This window comes from Chrysemys picta, chromosome 7 (genome assembly GCF_011386835.1).
Source record: "Chrysemys picta bellii isolate R12L10 chromosome 7, ASM1138683v2, whole genome shotgun sequence".
In the NCBI taxonomy this organism is placed as follows: Eukaryota; Metazoa; Chordata; order Testudines; family Emydidae; genus Chrysemys; species Chrysemys picta.
This window is the reverse complement of record NC_088797.1, coordinates 129,209,573-129,233,191: the sequence shown is the minus strand read 5'-3', so window position 1 is coordinate 129,233,191 and position 23,619 is coordinate 129,209,573. Positions and strand designations below refer to the sequence as shown.

The window sequence follows — 23,619 nt, the reverse complement described above, 5'->3', positions numbered from 1 at the left end:
AAAAACCAAAATATTGGAAACGAAGGCCGCAATTCCTGTACCTTTCCTCACGCCCAGGCCCAGGACTTCAGTGCCCCGGCTCGGCTGGGTAAGCGGAAGCACGGGCCTAAGTGTTTGCAGTATCAGCAGCTCAATCTGTATTTTTATGAAAAACCTCTTTGTGGCATAAAATCGCTGTCACTTCGAACCCAGATGCGTCAGGGTTAACACTGCGAAGGGAGTTCCATTTCCAATACACAAATAAAGTCCCGGGGGCCTGTTTTTCAACACAGGCCATCTTTGGGTAGCAGGGGGTAGACGTTTCAGATTTAGGAGCACAGGACCCCTGGTTCCAGACCGCCAGCTCCAATGACGGAGGGCAGCCTGGGCGAAGCATTACAGCTCTCTTGCCTGGTAGAGGCTCACGGTACGGGAAGGGAGTGGTGGTTGCAAATGGTACACAGGCTGTCTGCTTCTCCAGTTTGTGTCCGAGCTCTTCTCACAACAAGGACATTAATGAGGCCCTGGGTTGGTCTTTTACAGCCCAGAGGAACATTTTAAGTGTGAAGGTTCTTGGCAGAAAAAAAGACTCTAGAATCCAAAATTCTACTAAGAATCAGGAAACGAATTAAACAAGCACAAAACATCCACTTCAGCTATTTAAGACGATGAAATGGGCAGAAAGCAAAGAATGAGCAGAGTACACATTTAAAAAAAATAGTTTACATTTTTAAAAAAAAGATTTAAATTAAAAACTCTGATTTTCATCCACCCGGATTAAAAGTGGCGGGGTGCTTATGGAGGCCAGCTGAAGGAACACTCCATCAGCATGTGTGGGGGACCCCTGCTGCTTGCAGGAAACCTTTAAAGACCCCAAATGGGTAGGAGCGTGGCTTCACAGTGCCTCTAGGGATGGTGTCCCTAGCCTCTGTTTGCCAGAGGCTGGGAATGGGTGGCAGGGGATGGATCACTTGATGATTCCCTGTTCTGTTCATTCCCTCTGGGGCACCTGGCACTGGCCACTGTTGGAAGACAAGATACTGGGCTAGATGGACCTTTGGTCTGACCCAGTCTGGCCATTCTGATACGCCTCCTCCCCTCCACCATCCCGCAGGGTCAGTGCTGCCCGAGTCACCCCGCCCATGCCCAGCTGACAAGACCAGATGAAGGGACTGGCTTGGTAAACAGCTATGCCCCCACCCCGCAGCAAACAAACCCACCCCCAAATCCTCACTGAACAGCAGGAGGTGACCTAGTGAAGCCGAGAATAAGCCACTGAGTGTAGAGCGCTAACAAGCCTTTAATATGGGAACTCCCCGTTAAGGCATGGAGAGGAGACACCAGACTGATCATACACGCACGTATAAATAAGGACAGAGATTAAAAATGACACCGAATGCCTGGGCTCCGGGGCCGGGCTCGCGAGGCCGCTTCAACAGCGGAGCCACTCCCAGCTCAGCCCAGGCTGGGGGTGCTCCGTAGCTACTCCAGCCCCTGTGCCCATAAGTGACGAGTTGGCACCCAGTGGTTTCTGGCAGCTCCTGTGGCCTCTGCAGCTGGGCTGGCAACGCCCAGAGACACACCACTAACCCCCTCTGCCCACAGGACAGAGGGTGCTGCCAGCGGGGCTCTGATCCCTTGTGTCCTGCACTGAAATCCCCACCGACAAAGTCCCGGTAGAACTAACAGTATTTCTGTGGAATCCAGAAACCCTGCACTGGGGCCAGCGAGAAGTAACCCAGTTAATAGCCAGGCCAAGCTGGGATCTGTCAGGAGCCTGAACTCTGCCCTCCTTCCCTGGGGAGCTAGGAGACAGGCAGTGCCCCTGCGCAAGGACTGAGGCTAGGAGCAGAGGCTGGAGGGAGGCACTAACCGGGCACCTGGCCTGTCTCACTGGGTAGAGGGGAGTGGCCAATGACCTGGACCGGAATAGCACCAGGCTCCAGTGAAGGGGCTGCCCCCGCACAAGGACCACGCTGGCTGTTCAGTGGGTCTCTGGCTCCGTGGAGTGTTTGAATGGGGGCTGGGGGGCGCATTCAGGAGGGTTGTGCTTTCCCAGGGTCACCATTCAGGGCAGGGGCACGCACACGTCTCCTCACAGGCCCTAGCGCCCCATCAGGCTTTCCAGCATCACTGCTGCTCTCGTTCTCTGGGGGAGCTCACCTGCCAGCAGCACCTCCTAGTGCTCGCTCCAGGGCCCCACGCACACAATGCTGCTTGCTTGGTGCAATAACTGTCAGCTCATCTGCTGATAGGCGGAGGTATCCGTCCGCCCAGCCGTGTATTTGGATACAGGCTATTTACAAAAGGGCTCCTGGTGGGGGTCTGTACGGGTCCCATTTACCCCGGCACGGCCTCGCAGCAATACGAGCCCCGGCTCTACGTGCTGGTGGACACCGCACTGGACACACAAGCCATGTCCTTACTCCCTCTCTGGACTCTCCCCGGCCAGAGCGCTGGTCGAGAAACCCCTTCCTGTGACTGAGCTGTTCCAAATAACGTCACGGGACAGAGGCAGCCCACGGCAGGGCTGGGGCAAGCCTGGCCCCCACAGCAATGCCAAGCAGCCCCTGGTGGAACTGAGCCAGGCCAGTCGGGATCCCAAAGGGTTACCTGGCAAGTGCCCAGACTGTCCAGAGCCCCAAGGCCATGTGTCAGCTGTCTCTGGGAGGGGCGGGCCATGGAGGATGAAGGATCCGATGGAGGAGAGCATGCTGGGACCCCAGTATTCATTGATTAGAAATGAGGGCAGGCATGGGCCTCATCCTTCCCCAGGACCTTCAAGCCCCCCCACTTCGGTACTGCAGCCAAAGGGTGGGGGGTATGTGAGCCATGCAGAATGCAGGGCTAATGCTGTTCAGCTGGGAAGGACAGAGACAAACCTCTCCTAGCTGGAAAACGAGGCTAAACACAAAGACACAGCATGTCCTTGAGCCAGGTAAGGAGAGGCTGCTCCTCTCTGTATGCCAGACAGAGCCCCATGCGTGGCACCGCTTCGGGAACATTTGAAGGGGAGCTAAAAACCCACTTTTCCTCGTAGCTGCCTGTGAACGTGAAGCAGTTTTGAGCCTTTATCAGTAAAGTGACTCACTGCTTCATTAAAGGGGGGGGGGGGGGGTGGAGGGGTGGAGTTATTTTAGATTAACACACAAATCCAGTACCTCCAATTGACACTCTGTTGGCAGGGTTTAGGGATCCAAAGAGGGGACTGGGAGTCTGGCCATACCCACCTCTGCCACTGTGTGGGGTGTCCTAGGCAAGTCACGTGCCCGTTGCGTGGCAGCACCAGGAACAGAACTCCAGCTCAGTCCCCGACCTCCACTAGCAGTGCCTTTCCCACTGGGCATGCTACTTCTCGGACACTGGACAAACCGGGGTTAGGGACCTGCACGCACAGCTCTGCCCCTTGCCTAGAGCTGGACTCACATCAGTGCCCAGGTCTCTGTTCACACCTCATGTCACTACTCCTCAGACATGGAGAATCTGCCATGGATGGAGTTCTACCCCTGCTGACTCTTGAAGATTAGGAGACAATTATAATTGGATTGCAGTGATTATTTGCTCCATCTAGGAGGGCTGAGAAGTGTTTAGCTGGCTCCCCTACTGATTAAATCTTTACTTCACAGTGGTGATCTTGTGTATCTCCATCTACCACAGTGCTCGCAAACAGACATGTGGCCGAGGTATCGGCTTAGCAGAGCACTTCAGCTTAATGAGCCAGACAGCTGCCAGTGACCAGCTGCGACTGGGGCTTATTCTGCGCCGAGGTGATTTCATCCCGTTTCTGCGGCTCTGAGCCGAGATCCAGTCTCCTCCCGCACCTCAGGGGACAGCTTGCTAACGGATTGTTCAGGCAGTCTGAAGTCCCTGCCAGTCTTAAAGGTGTATGTGATCAGCATACTGGTTACAAAACACAGCCTGCAGGCCAGTCTTCGGTACCACTGGCAGAGGGAGATACGTATCCCCGGGCACTGGGCCTGGCAAACCTACCTCCAGCCATCACTTGGAAAGCTGCCGCCAGCTTCCAGCACCCACCAAGCAACACCCTCGCCCCTGCACAGCTCCCATGTGGGCTCTGCCTGGCTGCCATGGCCACCTGCTTCTGAACCATGGGAGGTCACACCGCCATGTTAGCCCCAGACAACCTGTCTGCCCCCCTCCAACCCCATTTCACAGTCGAGAGCTTCTGCCTGGCTCAGCACCTCCTCGATAGAGCTGTCCCCTACTTGTCCTCCAGAGACCTCGACCATGGAAACAGCCAGGAGGTGACAAGCAATGCTGAATGCGTCAGGCAGCCGGCAGCTGATTAGAAAGGAGACAGACCTTCCGATGCCTCAACGGTCTTGGCAATCAGCCATGATGGGAGAGGAAGCACAGCAAAGGGGGGTGACAGGTACATGGAAACACAATCCACTCCAGCCGCAGTGAAACCTGCCTTCCAGCACGAGACACGGCCCTTGCTTAAACAAGCACTTTAAAGTATCCCTCTATAATTATGTCTGACCTTTAGTTAGAGACCACGCAGTCTGTTCCCGGGGCTGGTTTCACGGTGCGCTTTCTACAGACTATCCTGTAAGTAGCAGGGACTGTGGCTAAGGGGCTCTGTTAACATCAAGATGACGAGAGTTTATTCTGGAATCTGCTTCTTCGCCATTTGACATGAAGATGTCACCCCCCACTTCCCCTCCTCCCGCTGCCATTCCCCACATCCCTGCAGCTGCCCAGGGGCTGACATGGCCAAGCCAGCATGCAGCCTGTCAGGAAGGCGGAAATGACCCCTGGGGTTGGGGATCCCCCCTCATCGATACCCGCAAGGAGAGACCACTGCACAAGAGCTAGCAAGACAGAGTTAGCTGCCGGGACGTGGCTGACCTTTCTGGTTGTTGATGGGAGGCAGGGGGTAAAAACAAGACAAACGTGTTAAAAGCTCAGAGAGCGAGAACCCGGAGCACTGAACAAAACCAGTGAATACAAAGCTCCTGCCTTCTTCCAACGGGCTCTCCGGCCCTTCCTCAGACCCAGGGTCAGACACCCTGCAGGTGCTTGGTTAGATAGTGGTTTGCCCATATTAACAGAAAGAAGTCAGAGTCCTCACTATGCTCGCAGCAGGCCCCGTTGCAAGCCAAGCCCCGGTGAGCTGGGTTAGAGGGATCGCTGGAGGCTGCGGCACTCGGTCCTCTCACAGCTTGAGATGCAGCAGGCATTATTCACAGCTTACAAGTCCAGACGTCTGCCGCACACACGGGCTGGTGCCTGGCTGCTCAGACGGACGGCTCCTTGGTGGAAGGCGCAAGGGCCTGCAGATGTTTACGGGAGTCCTGGGCCAGAGGAATTACAGCAGTTAATATGACCGAAACGCGGAGTATAACTGAGCGTGAAGGAGTCGTGTTTCTCTCCCCGCAAGCCCAGGTCTCGGGGCAGCCCCAGTGGTGGGTCTCTCAGCTATTCAGCGTCTCCTACGAGCTGGCACACTGTATGAACAATCCCTACAGGGTCAGTAACTGGTCGCCCTCCTTTCTCCTCCTCTAGGACCCGCCAAGCCAGCACCTATCTCCTAGCAGGCCTCATCTCTACCATCACCATGCTGCTGCTCCTGTCACTCTGTCCCTCCCTCGGACACCCGCTGCCAGCCCAGCAAGTTTCAGACAGCGTGTGTTTCCTGACAGCACAGTCCTGGGAAGTGCCTGGCTGGGACTGCCATTCAGCCCTGGGATGAACTCCCTTCCCAGGGGGCTTTTAACCAGGCCCTAGAGCAGGCCCAGCACATTCCAAAGCACCACACCAGCTGCTCGCAGGCAGCCTGACAGCTGCACCTAGTCAAGATGTTCACTCCTCCCCTCTCATTCTGGGTGACGACGTTTGGAAGCCCAGCGCGAGACACCCCCTCCCTGACTTCCAAAGAGGCCAAGCACACAGCAGGCCGCAGCAACCCTCATCTTTGACACAGAGAGAAAGACCCAGGGCACTGCAGCTCCTGGGACGCAATGATCCGGCCACTTAAACCGAGATGGAGCATTGCGTGCTGGGATCTGTCATCCTGCAGGCCTCGTGCCCATATTCAAGATGAAGGCAGGCACAGACCACAATTTAGAATGCAATGGGCTGCAGGGGTTTACATGTGCTGGAGTGGTGTGGAGGACATGTGTGCAGAATTTCTCACCTCTTTCCTGCCCTCAGACAATTTCAACTTTGCTCGGGTGCCATGACTTGCTGGAGATTCAGGCGGTCTCTGTAACTGGACACAGTTTAAATGGTGAGAGGCAGAAGGCTCAGAGGGAGCAGGGACAGGCTGGGGATGAACTGACACTCCGAGTTCTTCCTTGCAAGCAGACCATGCTAAGTAGATGGTTGGTCTCTTACCCAAGTCCAAATTCACCCTGACTGGCACTGGACATGGTGTTACCGCCCAAAGGACAATGATCTCCTGTACAGGGAGCAGATGCCTTTGCCTTTAGCTGCTGGTTAGTCTAGATTAACCCATCAAACCGACCTGGGCCTGGCACTGACGGAGTGAGAGGAAAGATGCAGGGCTGGCCTGGAGGCCAATATGAAAATAATCTGAATTCAAATTGGAACGGTGCAGAGAAGGGCTCCTAGGATGATCAGGGAACGGAGAGCGAGCTTCCGAGAGGAGACTGGAAGACGGTGGCTTGTTCAGCCTAGCACAGTGCAGGCTGAGAGGGGATCAGTTGCTCTCTATAAATACCCTGGGAGGGAGAAGAGCTGCTACAGCTAAAGGACACTGCTGGCACCAGAACAAATGGAGCTAAGGCTGAAATGAGAAGGTGGTTTCTAACCCTCACAGGGAAGCAATCTGGAGCAACCTCCCAGTAGGAGCAGTGGAGCAAACAACCTACTAGTTTGAAGATGGAGCTTGATAAGTCAATGATGGGGACAATCTGACAGGGCTTCCCTGCGATATCAGGGACTGGACTCCATGGCCAGGAGGTCCTGTGCTCCTAACATGAATCTTCAGCTCAGTCTCTCAGAGAGCACTATGGCAAGGTCCGGGGGAAGTGGGAGAAGCAGCTTTAGGAGGAGTGAGAGAGCGAGGCTGATATAATGGGATAAACTATGGAGGGCAGAGAAGCCAGGAGAGAACTTCCACAGCACGACTGGAGCCAGAGGCGCACCGCCCAGGTGAGAACCAGCACTGAACTCCAGGGCTGTCTCCATTCCAAGCCTTGGGTTGCACAAAGGGCTGTCCCCAGAATGGCATCTTCTGGCCTCGTGTCTGATTGCAGACAGATCATCCACAGGCCCAGACTCCGGCAGAGCGCAGCCAACACTCCCTCGGTGAAGCGAAGTCCCATGTACCACCTCCCCTCCAGGCAGCACACGCAGCCCCAGGCACAGCTCTTACCAGGTGGAGGTTCTCTTTGCTGGCTCGCTCTGATTCCGGTGTGGAATCTCTGCTTTTCCTTTCCAAGATCAGTGGGTTCCCCAGCATCCTCCTCTGAGTTAGAAAGAAGAGAGGGTTGTTGGTAAGTGCTGAGAGAGGCCTTAAGCGGGGAAGGGAGCGCTGGGACAGGATGCGGATTCTGGGTTGAAATCACAGCCTCATGGCCAGCAGCTGGAAGAAGCAAAAGACTCCCCGCAAACAGGACCAACCTGAAATCCGACCCAACAAGGTTTGCTCAAAGAAAGGTGTGGCAGGGCACCTCCTCCCAGCACTTCCCCCTCTGGCGGTGGCGGGGCCTGGGGTAAAGCAGCCACACTTGGGACAGTGTTTCTCTTCCCCCTGGGGTTTACTTATCAGGATTTTGGAGATAGGCCTCGGGGCAGGCCCTAGGAGCGCTCCTCCACCGAACAAAGAGAAACCAATTTACAAACACAAACAAACCTTCCCCTGCCCCCTTGCTGGGGGGTGTTGTCCTGTTATAGGCCCTGGGATGTCAGTTCTTCCCCTAAACAGGCATTCAGCTCTCCACTCCCTCTCTCACCAGAGGAGGGGTTTGTAAAGGTCTCCAGCAGCCCTTAATTGGACTCTGGTGTCCTGAACTGACCTGAGGTAACCCCTTCTCAGCTGGTAAGAAAAAGGGTCTTTATCATTCTAGGGCTAACATATCTCTCTGGCAGTCATCAGACTGATTGTCACAGAAGGATGAAAGACACTCGCTTCACTTTGCCTGGGCACAAACACTGGGCCTGAGACCAGAATGGGCCCATTTCGCCCGACATCCTGTCTCTGACAGTGACTGACACAAGCTGTCCAGAGGAAGGTGTGAAACACCCCGGAGGGAACTGGGGAGTTACCCACCACGAGGGAAGTTTCTTTCCCCAGCTGTCAAGTGGTGGCTGCCTCATGCCCTGGTGCAGGATGTTTCTATCCTCACAGCGACATTATTGTTACTCTTTCTAACATACCTGCAGACGTGCTGATTATCTGGAGAAGCAGCTAGTCCCATCTCTTACTAGCTATGACAGCCTGGGGCAGTGAGTTCCCCAACTGGTTATGCACGGTGTAGAAAGGTCTTAGCAGTTTTACATTTAAATTAAATCTCAGAAACGATAAGAGCAGTAGACCAATGGCACAGCCTGCCTAGGGAGGTCGTAGAAGCTGCTTCGCTGGAGGTTTCCGAAGGAGGCTAGACAGCCATCTCTCTGGGATGGGTTAGACACAACAAATCCTGAATCTCAGCTAGGTGTTAGACCAGCTCAGTGTTTCTCAACGACCAGTCTGTGGACCGGCGCCGGTCCCGGAGATCTCCCTGACACAGGTTGGGAAGGCAGCAAGCCAGTCCCTGGTATCACAAAGGTTGAGAACCACTGGACTAGATGACCCTTGCCGTCCCTTCTAACCCTATGATTTACATGTGTTGTCTCCGGATAGCATTGCCCTGCCATTACGCAGGGTAACTAGAGCACAGGCTGTTTTCTCTGCACCATTCAGTATTTCATATCCCTCTCCTGGCCCCTCTCTCTAGTAAACGGTCCCAGGCTTTTCAGTCCCTCCAGAGCTTGTCGCCTGTTCCTGGGCCCCTCTAAGCTGTTCTGGAGCCAGGTGACCTGTACGCACACGCGTACGCCCCGGGGCTGATGCAGAGGATTGGAACAGTCTCAGTTTTGTTTTCTACCCCTTTCCTCAGGCACCTCAACACTTGGTTTACTCTTCCGACCGCTGCACCTGAGCAGGGGGCTTCACTAAGCCGGACCATCCCAACATGCTGCAAAGAGCCAGGCCTGAGAGAAGACTTGGGAGCTCCCCAAAGCATAGGAAAGGGCAGTGGGCAGGGCCAGAGAGGGACTGTGACCAGAGACCCACAGCAGACAGCGCTCTGACGGGGAGCTGCAGTTACCTTAATGAGGCCGCTGAAGGAGCGGGAGCGGGTACGCCTCTGGACCGGGGGTGTCGGCGCATCGGGCCCAGGAGTGAGAGTGCCAGGATGCTTATGGAACTAGAGAGAACACGCAGGGCACCATGTCAGGCGTTAAACCAACAACTACACTATCTTCCAGTCACCCCCCAGCTATCCGGCTCAGCTCCAGGCCACAGCACTCCAACCCCCACACATGCTCAGGATCTGTGGGTGGCTTTGTGGGCGAGCCCTGCCTCTGGGAGCCTGCAGCCAGTGGTGTGCTCCCGCGGACGAGCCCCCGGTCCCTGAACACTACCTGCCGGATGAGCTTTTTCTTCTTCGCAGAGTCTGGCATGCTGTGGATGTGGTGGAAGAGCTCCTTCAGCGCCTCCTCCGTGCGCTGCTGCGTCTCCTCCCGGTGGGAAGGATCCAGCCTGCTCCGCTTCTGAGACTTCAGGGGCTGGAGTTCCTTGGACCCAGCCGATGTCAGCAAATCCAGGTCGTCCTGGGAAAGTTCAGAGGGGCACGGTCATGTTCCCACGTCACTCCCTGCCCTAGTGCCAGCCTGCTGCGCTCCACAGAGTGGGCATGCTCGATCCCAGGGAGCGACGCGACTCGTTACAAAACCCAAGCCAGCCAGTGTCTGAGGGCCCGCAGGAAGAGCTGTGCCAGCTCCCGTGCAAGACTTGGTCCCACTCCATTCCCACTGCTGTGCAGCAACGGTCCGAGCTGTGCCAAACACAGGGGCGGCAGTGAGAAGGTGACTTCCACTGGCTCCTCCCGTCCCCTGGACACCACAGGGCAGCAGCTCCCCCAGGCTGAGATGGGCTTGGTGCAGCTCTCCCTCCAGTGCATCATTCCAGTTCCTTCAGCTAGAGGGGAAGGACTGGTTTGCTGGAGAGCGAGAGGAGAAATTCTCTTCCCCCATCTAGTGGAGGGTCTGATCTTCAAGCCCCCCTCGCTGCTGCAGCAGCGTGTGCAGGTCCCGGACCAAGAATGGCCGGAGCCCGGTGGTTAATGTGAACGGCTCAGGTTGGTTTGAACGCAGCAGCCCAGTGAAGTAGTACCTAGTCACTACACATACGGTGCCTGGGGACAGAGAATAGGCCTGGTGTTAGATCTGGGGGCTGCCATGGTGTCTATGCTCCAGCTCCTCCCTCCAGTGCCATCACCCGGGTGATCCTGAGTCATGGTCCCATGGCAGCTCCCCCTCCCGTCTCTGGGCAGAGCCTGTTCTTGGCACGGTTTCAGTTTTCAGCTTCTCTCACTTGTAAAGCCCTCTGCACAGCACCAGAGTGACACTTTCCTCCCAGCACCTGCCCCTTCCCCGTGGGCAGCCACTCATCTGCTGTCCTCACCTTTGAAGCGTGCACTCTGGACCCCAGGTAGTGCAGCCTGGCACACTCTCGAACGTATGCCGGAGCCTGGGCAGGAAGGGAAGGCAGACAGTGAGCACAGACGAGAGCTGGCATTTCCCATGGGCCCTGCACCACGCTGCACACCCCACCGGCCCCTCCGCACTCAAGGAGCCAGTGGCTTCACTAGCGCTTTTCTCTGTCCATGCAGGGACAGTGATTGTGGTACAATGCACTTCTGCTGGGACACGAAACCAACCCCAGTGGAACACAGAGTACGGCCAGCCCAACGTACCCTGAAAAGGGTCTCAAGTGCTTTCTCCATTTGCAAACAACTCCCCCAGCCATGGGCACCCCGAGCCGGAGCCTGACTAAGAGAGGAGGAAATGCTCACCTAGAGATGGTGGGGCCTTGCAGAGAGAAAGTGGGCATGCTGAGAACTGCTTTCCTGAAAGCGGCAGCTCCAGGCCTTGGAGACCCTTAGCGTGACTGGCAAGTGTGCTGCATGGCCAAGACACAGGCTACCCTGCAAATGAACTCGATCCTCCCCGAGAGAACCTGGACTGGGACAGAGAGCCCCTCAGCAATGTCCCACTAACCCACCCTGCACCTGGAGCGTGCAGTGCTGGGCCTCTCCTCCGCTCACAGCCTACCAGCTCAGCCGCAGCCCTGGGAGAGGCTTCGCCATGGGCATGAGTATCTAGGAGACCGAGGGCATCCCACCTGCATACAGATTCAACTCCTACCAGCACTCACCATGGGAGAGCCCCAGGAGATATTCTCCTGTACACAGGGACCCTAAGATCCCCAGAAATGGCCTTTGTGAACGTCCCCTATGAAACAAACATGCTTCAGAGCCTGCCAAAGCCAGTGCCTGAACTGGCCTGCAGAGGGTGCTGTCAACCAGCAAAGGAGGAAGAGGCCAAGTTCGGGCATCGCACACCTGTGCACTTCGCTTCTGCTGGGTCACTGGCTTGGCACTTCTCAGCTACCCCCTCTCAGGAGAGCACAGGCAGCGTCACCAGCCAGCCACAGCACCCTGTGAGCCCCTCCAGGAAGGGCATGTGGAAGCGACAGGGAGAGCAGGGGTAGAGGCCCCCGTGGGGCGCACTGACCTTGAAGAGTTTCTGCGAGTGTTTGATCATGAAGGCCACGCCGTCATTCAGCTTTGTGATATTCTCCTGCAGGTCATTTGCGGTCACCTGGCGAGGGGACGAAGGCCAAGCACGAGCATTAGAAGGGGAGGGGGCAGGCGGTGCTGCCAGACTCCCCGGGGACGTTCCTGTCCCTCTATTGCACTGGACACACAGCATGCCCATCGGCAGACTGCACAAGGGCCAAAGCCTGCGCCAGGACAGCCCAAGCTCTCAGCCCTGCAGAGAAAGGGCTGCGGTGCATCCCCCAGGCCACGTGCATCGCTCACAAGGCAATTCTTAGATACAGCAGGAGTTTGGTGACTTCTCAGACGTATTGAAAAAGAGGAAGCAATATACACGGCTGTCACTCAGATGGCAGGCAGCAGCCATGGCACCAGCGTCCCCCAACACAGCTCTGCCAAGGCCCCTGGCTTGACTGTCAGCCCCGCCCACTCTCCCACTCCTATCCCCCCCACACAGCCTGGCCAGCACCCTCCCGTCCTGGCCCACGGCCCATCTACTGTTGTAATCCAGAGTCCCTCCCAGCTGCACTGTTCTGCCCTGCAGTTGCTTACATTTCGGGGCCACAGGACGTGGGGTGCGAACATGAGCGCCAGGTTGTGGGCAGACATCTTGTTCTTGTCCTGTTTCTTGGCCGTTTGGTAGAGCAGGTCCAGCAAGAGCTTGAGCAGGCTGCGATTGGGCGGGGGGAGGATCAGGAAGAGCAGCTGCAGGGCTTCGATCTGCCGCTCCTTATCCGGCGCGCTGGTCTTGTTCCCCTGGTCATCAAACTGCATCAGGCCTGCAAGCCAGGGCGCAGGAGCTGAAGCCACTTGGAGCCCCACAGGTCTCCGTAACCAGGAAGCTAGGTCCATACTGGCCAGTTACCCAACCCTCCCCCACAGACATGCCTACCCTGGCTCCATCACCCCCGGGAACCCTCCCCATCCCCCAGGTGGGTATGGTTAACTCCTGCCCCCGGGGCCGAAACATCCTCGGGGTCATTCCCTCCCCGGCACAAGACCCAGGTGCTGAAAGAGACGAACATCCCAGGGTGTGGCCAGTTGACATACACTGCCCTGGAGGAGGCTCGCTCAGCTCCCATCCCTTGTGTCTATCGCTGCCCCTCTTGTCTACTCACCTGCAATTTTGAGGTGGGCTTGGAAGTGCTTGTGTGTCAGCAGGGGCTCTGGTAATTCACCCAGGAACATCTTCAGCAGAGAGGCCACATCGTTGGGGTGAAACTCCCCCGATTCCAGGTCAATATCCACCCCACTGTTCAGGGCATCCTTCAGGATCTGCTGCCGGAGACTGTTCCCCGGCACGCGAAACAAGCCCTCCATTCGCAGATCTGCTCGGCAGGGAGTAGGAGAGAGATCACTCATCACGAGGAGGGGGCTCCCGACCTTTGACACAAGGAGCCCTCTCCCAATTTCCCTTCTAGCCACCTGTATGGGATCCCATAGAGAAAACCTTACTCAGTGGGCTATATACAACCCCCAGGCCCCAGGATGTGCCCTACAGCTCTGGCAGAAGGAATGCTTGCAAAATCAGAGAGGTGAGAGAAGGGCTAGGAGCTGCCACAGGTGACTCTGGGTCACAGCACCAGCCCACAATCCAAGCAAAACACTCAAGTTTGGAGCCCAGTGTTCTGCCCTGTGCTACAAAGCAACCCCAGAGGCCCCAACAGGATGCACCCTGGGAATGACAAGCTGGCATGAGAGCGGAGAGTCACTTACGCTTGTGCAGGTATTCGATGAGCTGCGAGACCTGGGCGATGCCCTCCTCGGTCAGCGGGGAGCCAAACACCACCCCTTTATCTGGGGAACAAAGCGATCCAGTCAGCACACATGGGACAGGAGCAACTCAGGCATGGCACCTCTGGGTGCAGGAGCCACAGAGCTTAGCAGGCATTTTCCTACTGTGAGAGCAGGATTTCCAGCAGCAGGTTCTGTTGCTGGGAAATTAGTGGCCAAGAGAGTTGGGGTAAAGGTCAGAGGAGAACCCTACTGCTCTGACATCACAAGTACCCCCAACCAATGGCTGTGCTCCAAGGGGCTTTCATCAATTTGCTGTTTATATCAATGCAACTGCAGATTAATTCTCACCAATGTTCTAAATACAATGTATTCCTGAGCCCCCATAAGGAAAGCCATGTCAGACCAGGGACACTTCCACCTTACAGGATGTGCGAGCTACAGCCCAGACCCATTGGGAGCCGGCTCCCTAGTGGAGCGGGAAAGTTAAACAAGACACAGCTTCCCCTCCAATTCCATGGGGACTAGATTAGGCCCAACTGTGGCTTGTTTAACTCGACACGGTGAGCTCATTAACCCTTTGGGACTCAGTTACAATGCAGCAGTCCCCCAGTTTGTTTTGCCGTGTGGCTAGGATCACGGTACCCCCAGGCAGTGCCCCTGTGCTAGAGCCCAAGGCTGTAACAGGCAGGGGGCACTGCTAAAACACAGCTCCTGATGGTGTCGCGGACTCTCATTGTGTAAGCAACACAACACACACACACACACACCCTCCCCGCCGGGGGCTGATTGGACAGTGCAGAGGAGAATGCTGCTGGGTGCCTGGGGAGGGTGAGGCTGGTGCACGTGCAGGGGGCAGTCGTGAGAGGTGGGGGGCAGGGAACAAACACTGAAGGTGAGGGGAGCTGTGGCCTGACTGGAGAACTCCCATTGCCGGCATTCTATAAGCTCCATTTCAGGGTGGCCAAAAGAAAACCAATCCTGGCCTCCTACGTGTGTAAACAGAAGTGAAAAGTGCCAAAAGGCAGACAAGGACATCACCAGGAGAAGTGGGGAGCTCGGAGGTAGGTCCATAAGGAGGGGTGGCGTCTCCACAGTGAGGCTCTCATCTCACTCACTTGGAGCCACTAGCCAAAATGCAGGTGTAAGATGCCAACCTGAATACCCAAGCCTCGCTCAGCAAGTCAGGAAAAGCGATGCGCACAGATTGAACAGGGAGACGCCTGGATGGAAGGAAAGTCTTAGATGAGAAGCAAATTCAAGTGAAACACTCTTGCTTAACCAATACAGAAAATTGTTCCATCTGAAGAGAGACTTTCCAGCACGGGACAGTGTCAACAGACAAGACAGAAATCTGCCTAGAATTTCAAACAAAGGGAGAGCTGCTGGTGAATAACCTTGTTCATCAGAGAAATACATCTACAGATAACAAGAATGCTCTGTTCTCTGAGGGCTTGATCCAACTCCCATTGGCTATCGCAGCAACTGGATCAGGTCCTTGGTGAACAAGGACAGTAATAGATCAAAGGGAATTGATCACAGAACTAAAAGTTAGTGGTTGCTTAGGTGCAAGTGATCGTGACTTGATCACATTTATAATGTGCAAACAAAAAAGTCCTAACCAGTAAAAAAAATAAATTATATATATACACACAGACACAGACACACACACACACACACACGGTGCTTTAAAAGGGACAATTTCACAAAGCTGAAAACAATTGAGCCAAATCAACTGGGAGAAAAAAATTAAATAAAAGAATGTGACTACCTGGGCACTCTAAGAACATTTTATTACATGTTCAAAAAGCAACACTGATAAAGAAGCTGAATTAGTTAAACAAGTGAACAATTTGAGTTAAAGGGGAAGTGAAAGCAAGTATATATTTTTTAAAAAACAAACAAATGGAAAAAAGGAGAGGTTCATAGTAATGAATATAAATTGGAAGCTAGGAAAGGTAGAAAATTGAAAAGGGAATCAAAAAGACACAAGAAGAAACCTACGGTCAGCAGAATTCAGAATGATAAGGAGGACTTTTTAAAGTATATTAGGAGCAAAAGAAATCCTAACAATGGTATTGAATAATGAAAGAATGGCACAAACATTCAATAAATATTTCTGTTCTGTTTTTGGGAAAAAGCCAGATATATTCATAAACGATGATGATGATGGATAAAATACTTTCCATTCCAACAATAACTAAAAAGGATTTTAAAAGGCAGCTACTAAAGTTTGATATTTGTAAAAAAGCAGGTTCAGATCAAGAGCTGCAATCAAGAGTTTTAAAAGCGCTGGCCAAGGAGCACTCTGGACTGCTAATGCTGATTTTTAATAAGTCTTGAAACACTGGGCAAGTCTCATGAGACATCTAAGTACTAGGCTGAGGTCCCAAGTTGCAGTAGGGATCCTTAACTTGAGTGTAGAGGTTCCCCAAACCCTTAATAAATCATGAAGACATAGGGTTAGCAAATATAGAAAACCCTTCTACTAGAGGATGAAAAGCTGATACTGTAGCCAAGTGAACCTTCATCGAGCTAATTGATAACCCTGGTTTCTTTAGGTCTAACAGTTAAGTCCAGGATAGCTGAAAGTGATGAAGATTCAGACACGAGCCAGTGGCGTTGACACCAATGACTGAATCTGTTCCACTTCTGCAGGTAAAGAATTCAGTTTTACTTCCTTCTCCTGTTGAGTAACACTTGTACTTTCACAGAGCAGGTAGATTCTAACCCCATCGAGGAACCGTGCCCTGATGCGAAGTAAATGATCTGGATCTTGGAAGAGCTGAGGAATGATCAGAAGCTTGATCATCGGGTGGACACAGGTGAAGCAGGTCAGGATACCAAGCTTGTCTCGGCCAGGTTGGTACTATAAGACTAACCCTGACTTTGTTGTGTCTGATCTTGTGTGTCACTCAATACTAGCAGTGTTAGAGGAAATGCACAAAATAGTCCCTTCATCCAAAATAGGAGAAAGGCGTCTCCCAGAAAGTGACGGCCTAGACCTCCTCTTGACCACAACTGATGACATTTCTTGTCCTGGAGTTAGAGCAGAGGTTCATTTTTGGAAATTCCCAATTTTGGAATATACCATGGAGAATTTGAGAGTCCAGCTCCCATTCATAATCCTGGGAGAAGCGCCTGCTGAGAGTATCGGCTGTGGGGCTCTGAACACCAGGGAGGTAGATGGCTGAAATTTGGATCTGATGGACTATACACCAGATTCACAACATTATTGCTTTGGTGCACAGGGAGGGGAATCTTGCTTCTTCTTGTTTGCTGATACAGAACATGCAGGCCATATTGTCAGTCATGAGCCTGACAGATTTGCCCCTGATGAGGGGTAAGAAATGAAGGCAAATTCACAGCTGTGAATCCCAAGCAGAGATAAATGCCTCCCTCCAGCCCTGAGTTAGGAACCTAATTACCTTGTCAGGATGGAACTGAGGCTTCACCCGTCTCCTTAGCATTCCCTACTGGCTAGGGTAGGCTGAGGTCCTCAGCTTGCTGGTGTCTGAGAATCCCATTCTTAGGCACTTCAATCTCCCCATGCATTGTATAAGTGCAAAGTAATGCACACTGGAAAACATAATCCCAACTCTACATGCAAAATGATGGGGTCTAAATCAGCTGTTACCATTCAAGAAAGAGATCTTGGCGTCATTGTGGATAGTTCTCTGAAAACCATCTGCTCAGTGTGCAGTTTCAGTCCAAAAAAACCTAACAGAATGTTAGAAACCATTAGGAAAGGGATAAATAATAAAACAGAAAATATCATAATGCCACTGTATAAATCCCTGGTATGCCCACACCTTGAATACTGCAGTTCTGGTCGCCCTCTCTCAAAAGACATTAGAACTGGAAAAGGTAGATTAGGGGATGGACCAGCTGCCATCTGAGAGATTAAAAAGGCTGCGACTGTTCAGCTTGGAAAAGAGACGACTAAGGGTGTTGAGATGGTAGAGGTCTATAAAAACCATGAATGGTGTGGAGAAAGCTACTAAAGAAGTGTTACTGTCCTATTTATATAACTCAAGAATTAGGGGTCACCTAACTAATGAAATTAATAAAAACAACAAGGAGTCTGGTGGCACCTTAAAGACTAACAGATTTATTTGGGCATAAGCTTTCGTGGGTAAAAACCTCACTTCTTCAGATGCATAGAGTGAAAGTTCCAGATGCAGGCATTATATAATGACACATGGAGAGCAGGGAGTTACTTCACAAGTGGAGAACCAGTGTTGACAGGGCCAATTCAATCAGGGTGGATGTAGTCCACTCCCAATAATAGATGAGGAGGTGTCAATTCCAGGAGAGGAAAAGCTGCTTCTGTAGTGAGCCAGCCACTCCCAGTCCCTATTCAAGCCCAGATTAATGGTGTTGAATTTGCAAATGAATTTTAGTTCTGCTGTTTCTCTTTGAAGTCTGTTTCTGAAGTTTTTTTGTTCAATGATAGTGACTTTTAAATCTGTAATAGAATGACCAGGGAGACTGAAGTGTTCACTTACTGGCTTATGTATGTTACCATTCCTGATGTCCGATTTGTGTCCATTTATTCTTTTGCGGAGGGACTGTCCCGTTTGGCCAATGTACATGGCAGAGGGGCATTGCTGGCACATGATGGCATATATGACATTAGTGGATGTGCAGGTGAATGAGCCCCTGATGGTGTGGCTGATGTGGTTGGGTCCTCTGATGCGGTTGCCAGAGTAGATATGGGGACAGAGTAGGCAACGAGGTTTGCTACAGGGATAGGTTCCTGGGTTGGTGTTTCTGTGGTGTGGTGTGTAGTTGTTGGTGAGTATTTGCTTCAGGTTGGGGGGTTGTCTGTAAGCGAGGACTGGCCTGCCTCCCAAGGTCTGTGAGAGTGAGGGATCATTTTCCAGGATAGGTTGTAGATCGTGGATAATGCGCTGGAGAGGTTTTAGCTGGGGGCTGTATGTGATGGCCAGTGGTGTTCTGTTATTGTCCTTGTTGGGCCTGTCCTGCAGTAGGTGATTTCTGGGTACCCGTCTTGCTCTGTCAATCTGTTTCCTCACTTCCCCAGGTGGGTATTGTAGTTTTACGAATGCTTGATAAAGATCTTGTAGGTGTTTGTCTCTGTCTGAGGGGTTGGAGCAAATTCGGTTGTATCTTAGGGCTTGGCTGTAGACAATGGATCGTGTGATGTGTCTTGGATGGAAGCTGGAGGCATGTAGGTACGTATAGCGGTCAGTAGGTTTCCGGTATAGGGTGGTGTTTATGTGACCATCACATGTCGCTGTATAAGTAGGGGCATTGCCAGCAGATCGAGGGATGTGATCGTTCCCCTCTATTCGACATTGGTGAGGCCTCATCTGGAGTACTGTGTCCAGTTTTGTACCCCACACTACAAGAAGGATGTGGGAAAAAATTGGAAAGAGTCCAGCGGAGGGCAACAAAAATGATTAAGGGGCTGGAGCACATGACTTATGAGGAGAGGCTGAGGGAACTGGGATTGTTTAGTCTGCAGAAGAGAAGAATGAGGGGGGGATTTGATAGTTGCTTTCAACTACCTGAAAGGGGGTTCCAAAGAGGATGGAGCTCGGCTGTTCTCAGTGGTACCAGATGACAGAACAAGGAGCAATGGTCTCAAGTTGCAGTGGGGGAGGTCTAGGTTGGATATTAGGAATGTAAAAAGATGAGGACAAGGGCCTAGCTGGGAGCAGGTCCTGTTCTCTGCCCTCAGCACCCAGGGGATCCCGCAGTGCCTGGTCTTCCAGCGCGATCGTGCTGGCGTGGCAAATTATTGGTCCTGTCCCGGGTGAAGTGTCAGAGGCACATATGATGCTGAGGCCACCGACTGACCTCGAATGGGACCTCTGGCTCTGACGGAACACCCAGGGGATCCAGAAAGGCCACTGGGCGGGAGCCTGCCACTGACCAGGCTCCAGCTCTGGATGAAGCAGCTGGACCGCCTACTTCTCCTGGACCTATAGGACTCCACTTCTGACTCCGAGGACTCACTGTAAGATGACCATGGAGAAGCGGTGCCCAGCGGTGCCGGAGAGTGGTGCCTGGAACTCGGGGACCAGTGCGGCTCCCCATCCGTCCACTGGTGGATGGTACCACTGATTGGTGCCATGGGGATGGTGACTGGCGTAGCACAATCACTGGCTTGGCACTGAGGGTCTCACAGGTGCTGCTGAGACGGAGCTCAGTGTCCTGTCTCGCCTAGGAGGGGAAGGCGGTGACGTGAAGCCAATGAGGTCCTTGGCAGCCTCGAATGCCTCCAGCGCGGAAGGTAACTGTAGATTGCGGCCTTCTCGGAGAGGGGAGTGTTGGGGGCCCAGACTCGACTGGTCCTATGCTGGGGCAGGAGTAGATGGGACCCTAGTTGGAGGACTCAAACTCACATGGCCTGCCATGGTTCTCATGGTGGCGGACTTCTGTGCCGGTTTGGGCATGGGGGAGCGGCCCCTTTTGGGTATCCTCTTCTTGTGGGGCACCGGGGATTGCGAACGGTGCTGCCCACTGCCCTGCATGGATCCCCTATGTGGGGAACTGTGCTGGTGCCGAGGGTCTCTGGCAGAGTCCTACCTCGATGCCAACTCATGTATCGGTGGTGCCAGCACACTGCGCACCAATGTTGAGGTGCTCAGCGTTGGCTTGCCTGACCTGGGGCCCAAGTGGGGACGGAAGGCAGCCTCCATCAGAAGGATCTTGAGGCCCTGATCCCTCTCCTTCTGAGTCCTAGGACGAAATCCCCTGCAGATCTTGCGGCGTTCCTTTTGGTGGCTCTCCCCCAAACATTTCAAGCAGGAAGTGTGTGGGTCACTCCTGGGCATAGACTTGCCACATGCTGCACAGGGTTCAAACCCCGGGGAGAGGGGGGCGTACCCCCAAACAAAAACTACTACAACTAACACTAACTATTTACAGAAAAAGTTCAAGACTGCTAAAGAAGCGCTTGCCGAAGCAAGAGAGAACGAGCGTTCCGGCTAACCGTCACAGGTGGCAAGCAGGACCTGAGGTGGCGGCGGGTCGGCAGGGCCTATATTCAGCAGCGCGTCTCCAGGGGGCACCTGGACCGACCCGACGGGTACTGCTAGGGGAAACCCTTCCGGCTGCCATGCACGCGGCACACGCACGCCGAGCTGGAACAGACATTAGCAATCACTCGAAGAAGAATCAATGCTCCAGACCAGGCATGGCCAAGCTGTGGCTCATGAGGCACATGTGGCTCTTTTACAGTTAAAGTGCAGCTCCCAGAGCCCCCCACGAATCCCCCCCCCCCATTCTCCACTTACAGGACTGGCCGGGGGGAGCTCGGGGCTTCTGCCCTGCAGTGGGATGATGGGACTAGAGGCTTCTGCACTGCAGGTAGGGGGGCCTCAGGGCTTTAGACCAGCAGGTGGGCATCGGGGCAGAAGCCCCACACCCCAGCAGGCACCACCCTACGGGGCAGGTTGTGTGCGTCTTGCGGCTCTCAAACATCTGAAGATTATTGTATGCGGCTCAGAGGGTCAGTAAGTTTGGCCACTCCTGCTCTAGGTGAATCCAATGAATAAAACCACCAAACAAATGAAGGAAGAAGCCTCATAAGACCTCCTTAAAAGGCTGACGACTCTCCTCTCAAGAGATCATCATAAGAGCTTTAAAGAGGCAGCGCTGCCTTCAAAGGAAGGTTAATTCAGAGCAATGAGGCACAGATACAGCTGCAGCTACTTGCGAGCAGCAGCCCACAGCTATGCCGGTTCGGTAGGCAGCTGGTCTAAATGGGACGCCATGGCTGATGGCAAGTGGGTATCAGGGGTGCACAGATTGAGTTAATTAGTTTCTGCCCAGCTGGGGGGAGAGAGAAAACTTATGAGGAATGTCTGGGCCTGCCTTGACGCGTGGGTGGGTGACGTGGGCAACAGAGAAATACTTCTGGAAAGGCTGGCAAGTCCAGTAGGGCATAGTGCCAAGACTGTGCTGTGGGTGCCAACTAGCAATGAGAAAAGGCAGAGCATTTAAATAGATCTCAGAACATTTGAAGACTAAGGGCTAGATTCACAAAGGCACTTGGGCATCTACCAGCCTCTTAGGCGTGTAAGTCCAACATTTTGGCCCTACTGGCATTCACAGAACCCCAGCTCAGCTGCCACTTAACCTGTAGGTCCCTCTATTTCCCAGGCACCTATGTTTCTGCCAGTCAAGTCCCCTACATGCTTGAGTTTCCACTGCTGGGTACGAGCAAAACCACCTAAGTCCTGATGCTGCCGAGCTGCCCGAAGCCCTAGCTCACACCTAAGCTGTGATGGGATTCTCAAAGTAGACATTCCCCCATCTGTGGGCCTGATCCAAAAGGTATGAGCTGAGCATGACTAACCCACCCAAAAGACAGCAGGGACGAGAGTTTGGGGAGCAGGCATGTATTTTCCCCCTTTACTCAACTGTACAGTGGTTAGGGCACTCACCTCAGATGTAATACCCCCAGGTTTGTTATCTCCACTCTGCCGGACTTGGAGCAGGGACTCAAACCTGCCTTATCCCCACCCCGGGGCAGTCGGTCCCCAGACCGTGGTATATGCGGTCAATCTCTCTCACTTTCTTGCTCACCCAACGAATGTTTAATTACATGTACAAACACCGTCAGCAGGAGAGCTCCAGCCCGGAATGCTCACTAGCCAGATGGTTAGGACCCTTTCCTGGGGTGTGAAAGAGCTGGGTTCAAGTCCCTGCAGCTACTGGTTATAAAGGGATGGTCTCTCTTTCACGCTGGTTGGTTGTGTTCTGCCAGAAAGCCCTGATCTGGCTTAGGCGCCTAACTCCAGGAATCCTGAGTGGAAACGGGCTCTTCCCTTCAGCCCAGAGTTTGGCACCTGGGTAAAGGCCTGGTGAGTCTGAGCATTATTGTTTCTCAACAAAGCTGGTCCTCTGGCTTTCTATTTTCTCAGCCTTTAGTAACGCCCGGTTGTTAATATGAAAGGCCTACCGCGCCTGGGAAACTAAACCAAGGAAAACTGCAAGTTCTGAATGGAAGCTCAGAACCCTGAGAGGCAGAAGCAAGGCGCTTGGACCCCTTCAATTTGACTGATTGCATAGACCTGTCCAAGTCTGATATAACCCATCCAGTTAGACTGACCTCATTCTCAGAATGCCACTGTGACGTTCCCCTCTGGTGTTATCTAGACCGGTGATCTGCTAGGTCACTCCAAGCCTCGACTCTGGGAGCCAGCCTTACCCTGCTCTGCTGTGAGAACCCTCACCCCTGGGCTGTTCACGCACAGCCTCTGGCGTGTAAACTGCTCTTTGGATTGTGCGACCGAATGACACTAGCCGATATCTCCAGTCCCAGACACAACCCTAGGAACCTCCATCTTGCAGTGTCCAGTTGTGCCCGCTGGACGCTGCAAGCTTATATGAGTTTGTCAATTTAACAAGGAAATGGATATGTGCCAGGCATGTTATCCCAAGGGGAGTCTGACAAGCTTCAAACCAAACGCACTGCTTCAGGTAGAATAAACCAACAGATTTATTAACGACAAAGATAGATTTAGTGATTATAAGTCAAAGCACAACAAGTCGGATTTGGTCAAATGAAATAAAAGCAAAACACATTCTAAGCTGCTCTTAACACTTTCAGTGCCCTTACAAACTTAGATGCTTCTCACCACAGGCTGGCTGGTTACTCTTCAGCCAGGCTCTGCCCTTTGATCAGCGCTTTAGTCGCTTGGTGGTGGTGTCTATAGATGGAGGTGGAAGAGAGAGGAAGAGCCTGGCAAACGTCTCTCCCTTTTATCATGTTCTTTCTTCCCTCTTGGCTTTGCTCCCCACTCCCCCCTTCAGGGTCAGGTGAGCATTACCTCATCGTAGTCCCAAACTGGCCAAGGGAAGGGGAGTGACTCACTCGAGAGTCCAACAGATCCTTTGTTGCTGCCTGCCGGCTAGTCTGCCATGGCAGCGCTAACATGCCTTGTGTGGTCACAGTGCCACCTCAACAAGGGGGGTCGCTCCCAGCGCTGGGGCACTGTTTACACTGGCGCTTTACTGCGCTGCAACTTGCTGAGCTTGGGGGGGGGGTTCATACCCCTGGCTGTTAATTGCCAGTGTAGACAAGCCCTAGGCCAGTGGCCTTTGTTCCTGTGAG

At 53.4% G+C, this 23,619-nt stretch overlaps 1 protein-coding gene across 4 annotated transcripts in view; it reads right to left on the bottom strand.

Moving 5' to 3' along the window:
• Nucleotides 1-716: 716 nt before the first annotated feature.
• ARHGAP19 (Rho GTPase activating protein 19) overlaps nt 717-23,619 on the bottom strand; it is a 54,068-nt gene continuing 31,165 nt past the window's right edge. For all 4 annotated transcript variants that reach the window (XM_024100434.3, XM_024100431.3, XM_024100433.3 and 1 more), the window contains exons 3-12: nt 13,509-13,589; nt 12,911-13,120; nt 12,345-12,571; nt 11,749-11,835; nt 10,637-10,702; nt 9,595-9,783; nt 9,279-9,377; nt 7,343-7,435; nt 6,140-6,214; nt 717-5,297 (exon numbers count right to left, since the gene is read on the bottom strand). In XM_024100434.3, the coding sequence (XP_023956202.3) occupies nt 5,241-5,297; nt 6,140-6,214; nt 7,343-7,435; nt 9,279-9,377; nt 9,595-9,783; nt 10,637-10,702; nt 11,749-11,835; nt 12,345-12,571; nt 12,911-13,120; nt 13,509-13,589 (1,184 nt within the window). In that variant the 3' untranslated portion in view covers nt 717-5,240. The remainder of the gene's footprint in view (nt 5,298-6,139; nt 6,215-7,342; nt 7,436-9,278; nt 9,378-9,594; nt 9,784-10,636; nt 10,703-11,748; nt 11,836-12,344; nt 12,572-12,910; nt 13,121-13,508; nt 13,590-23,619) is intronic.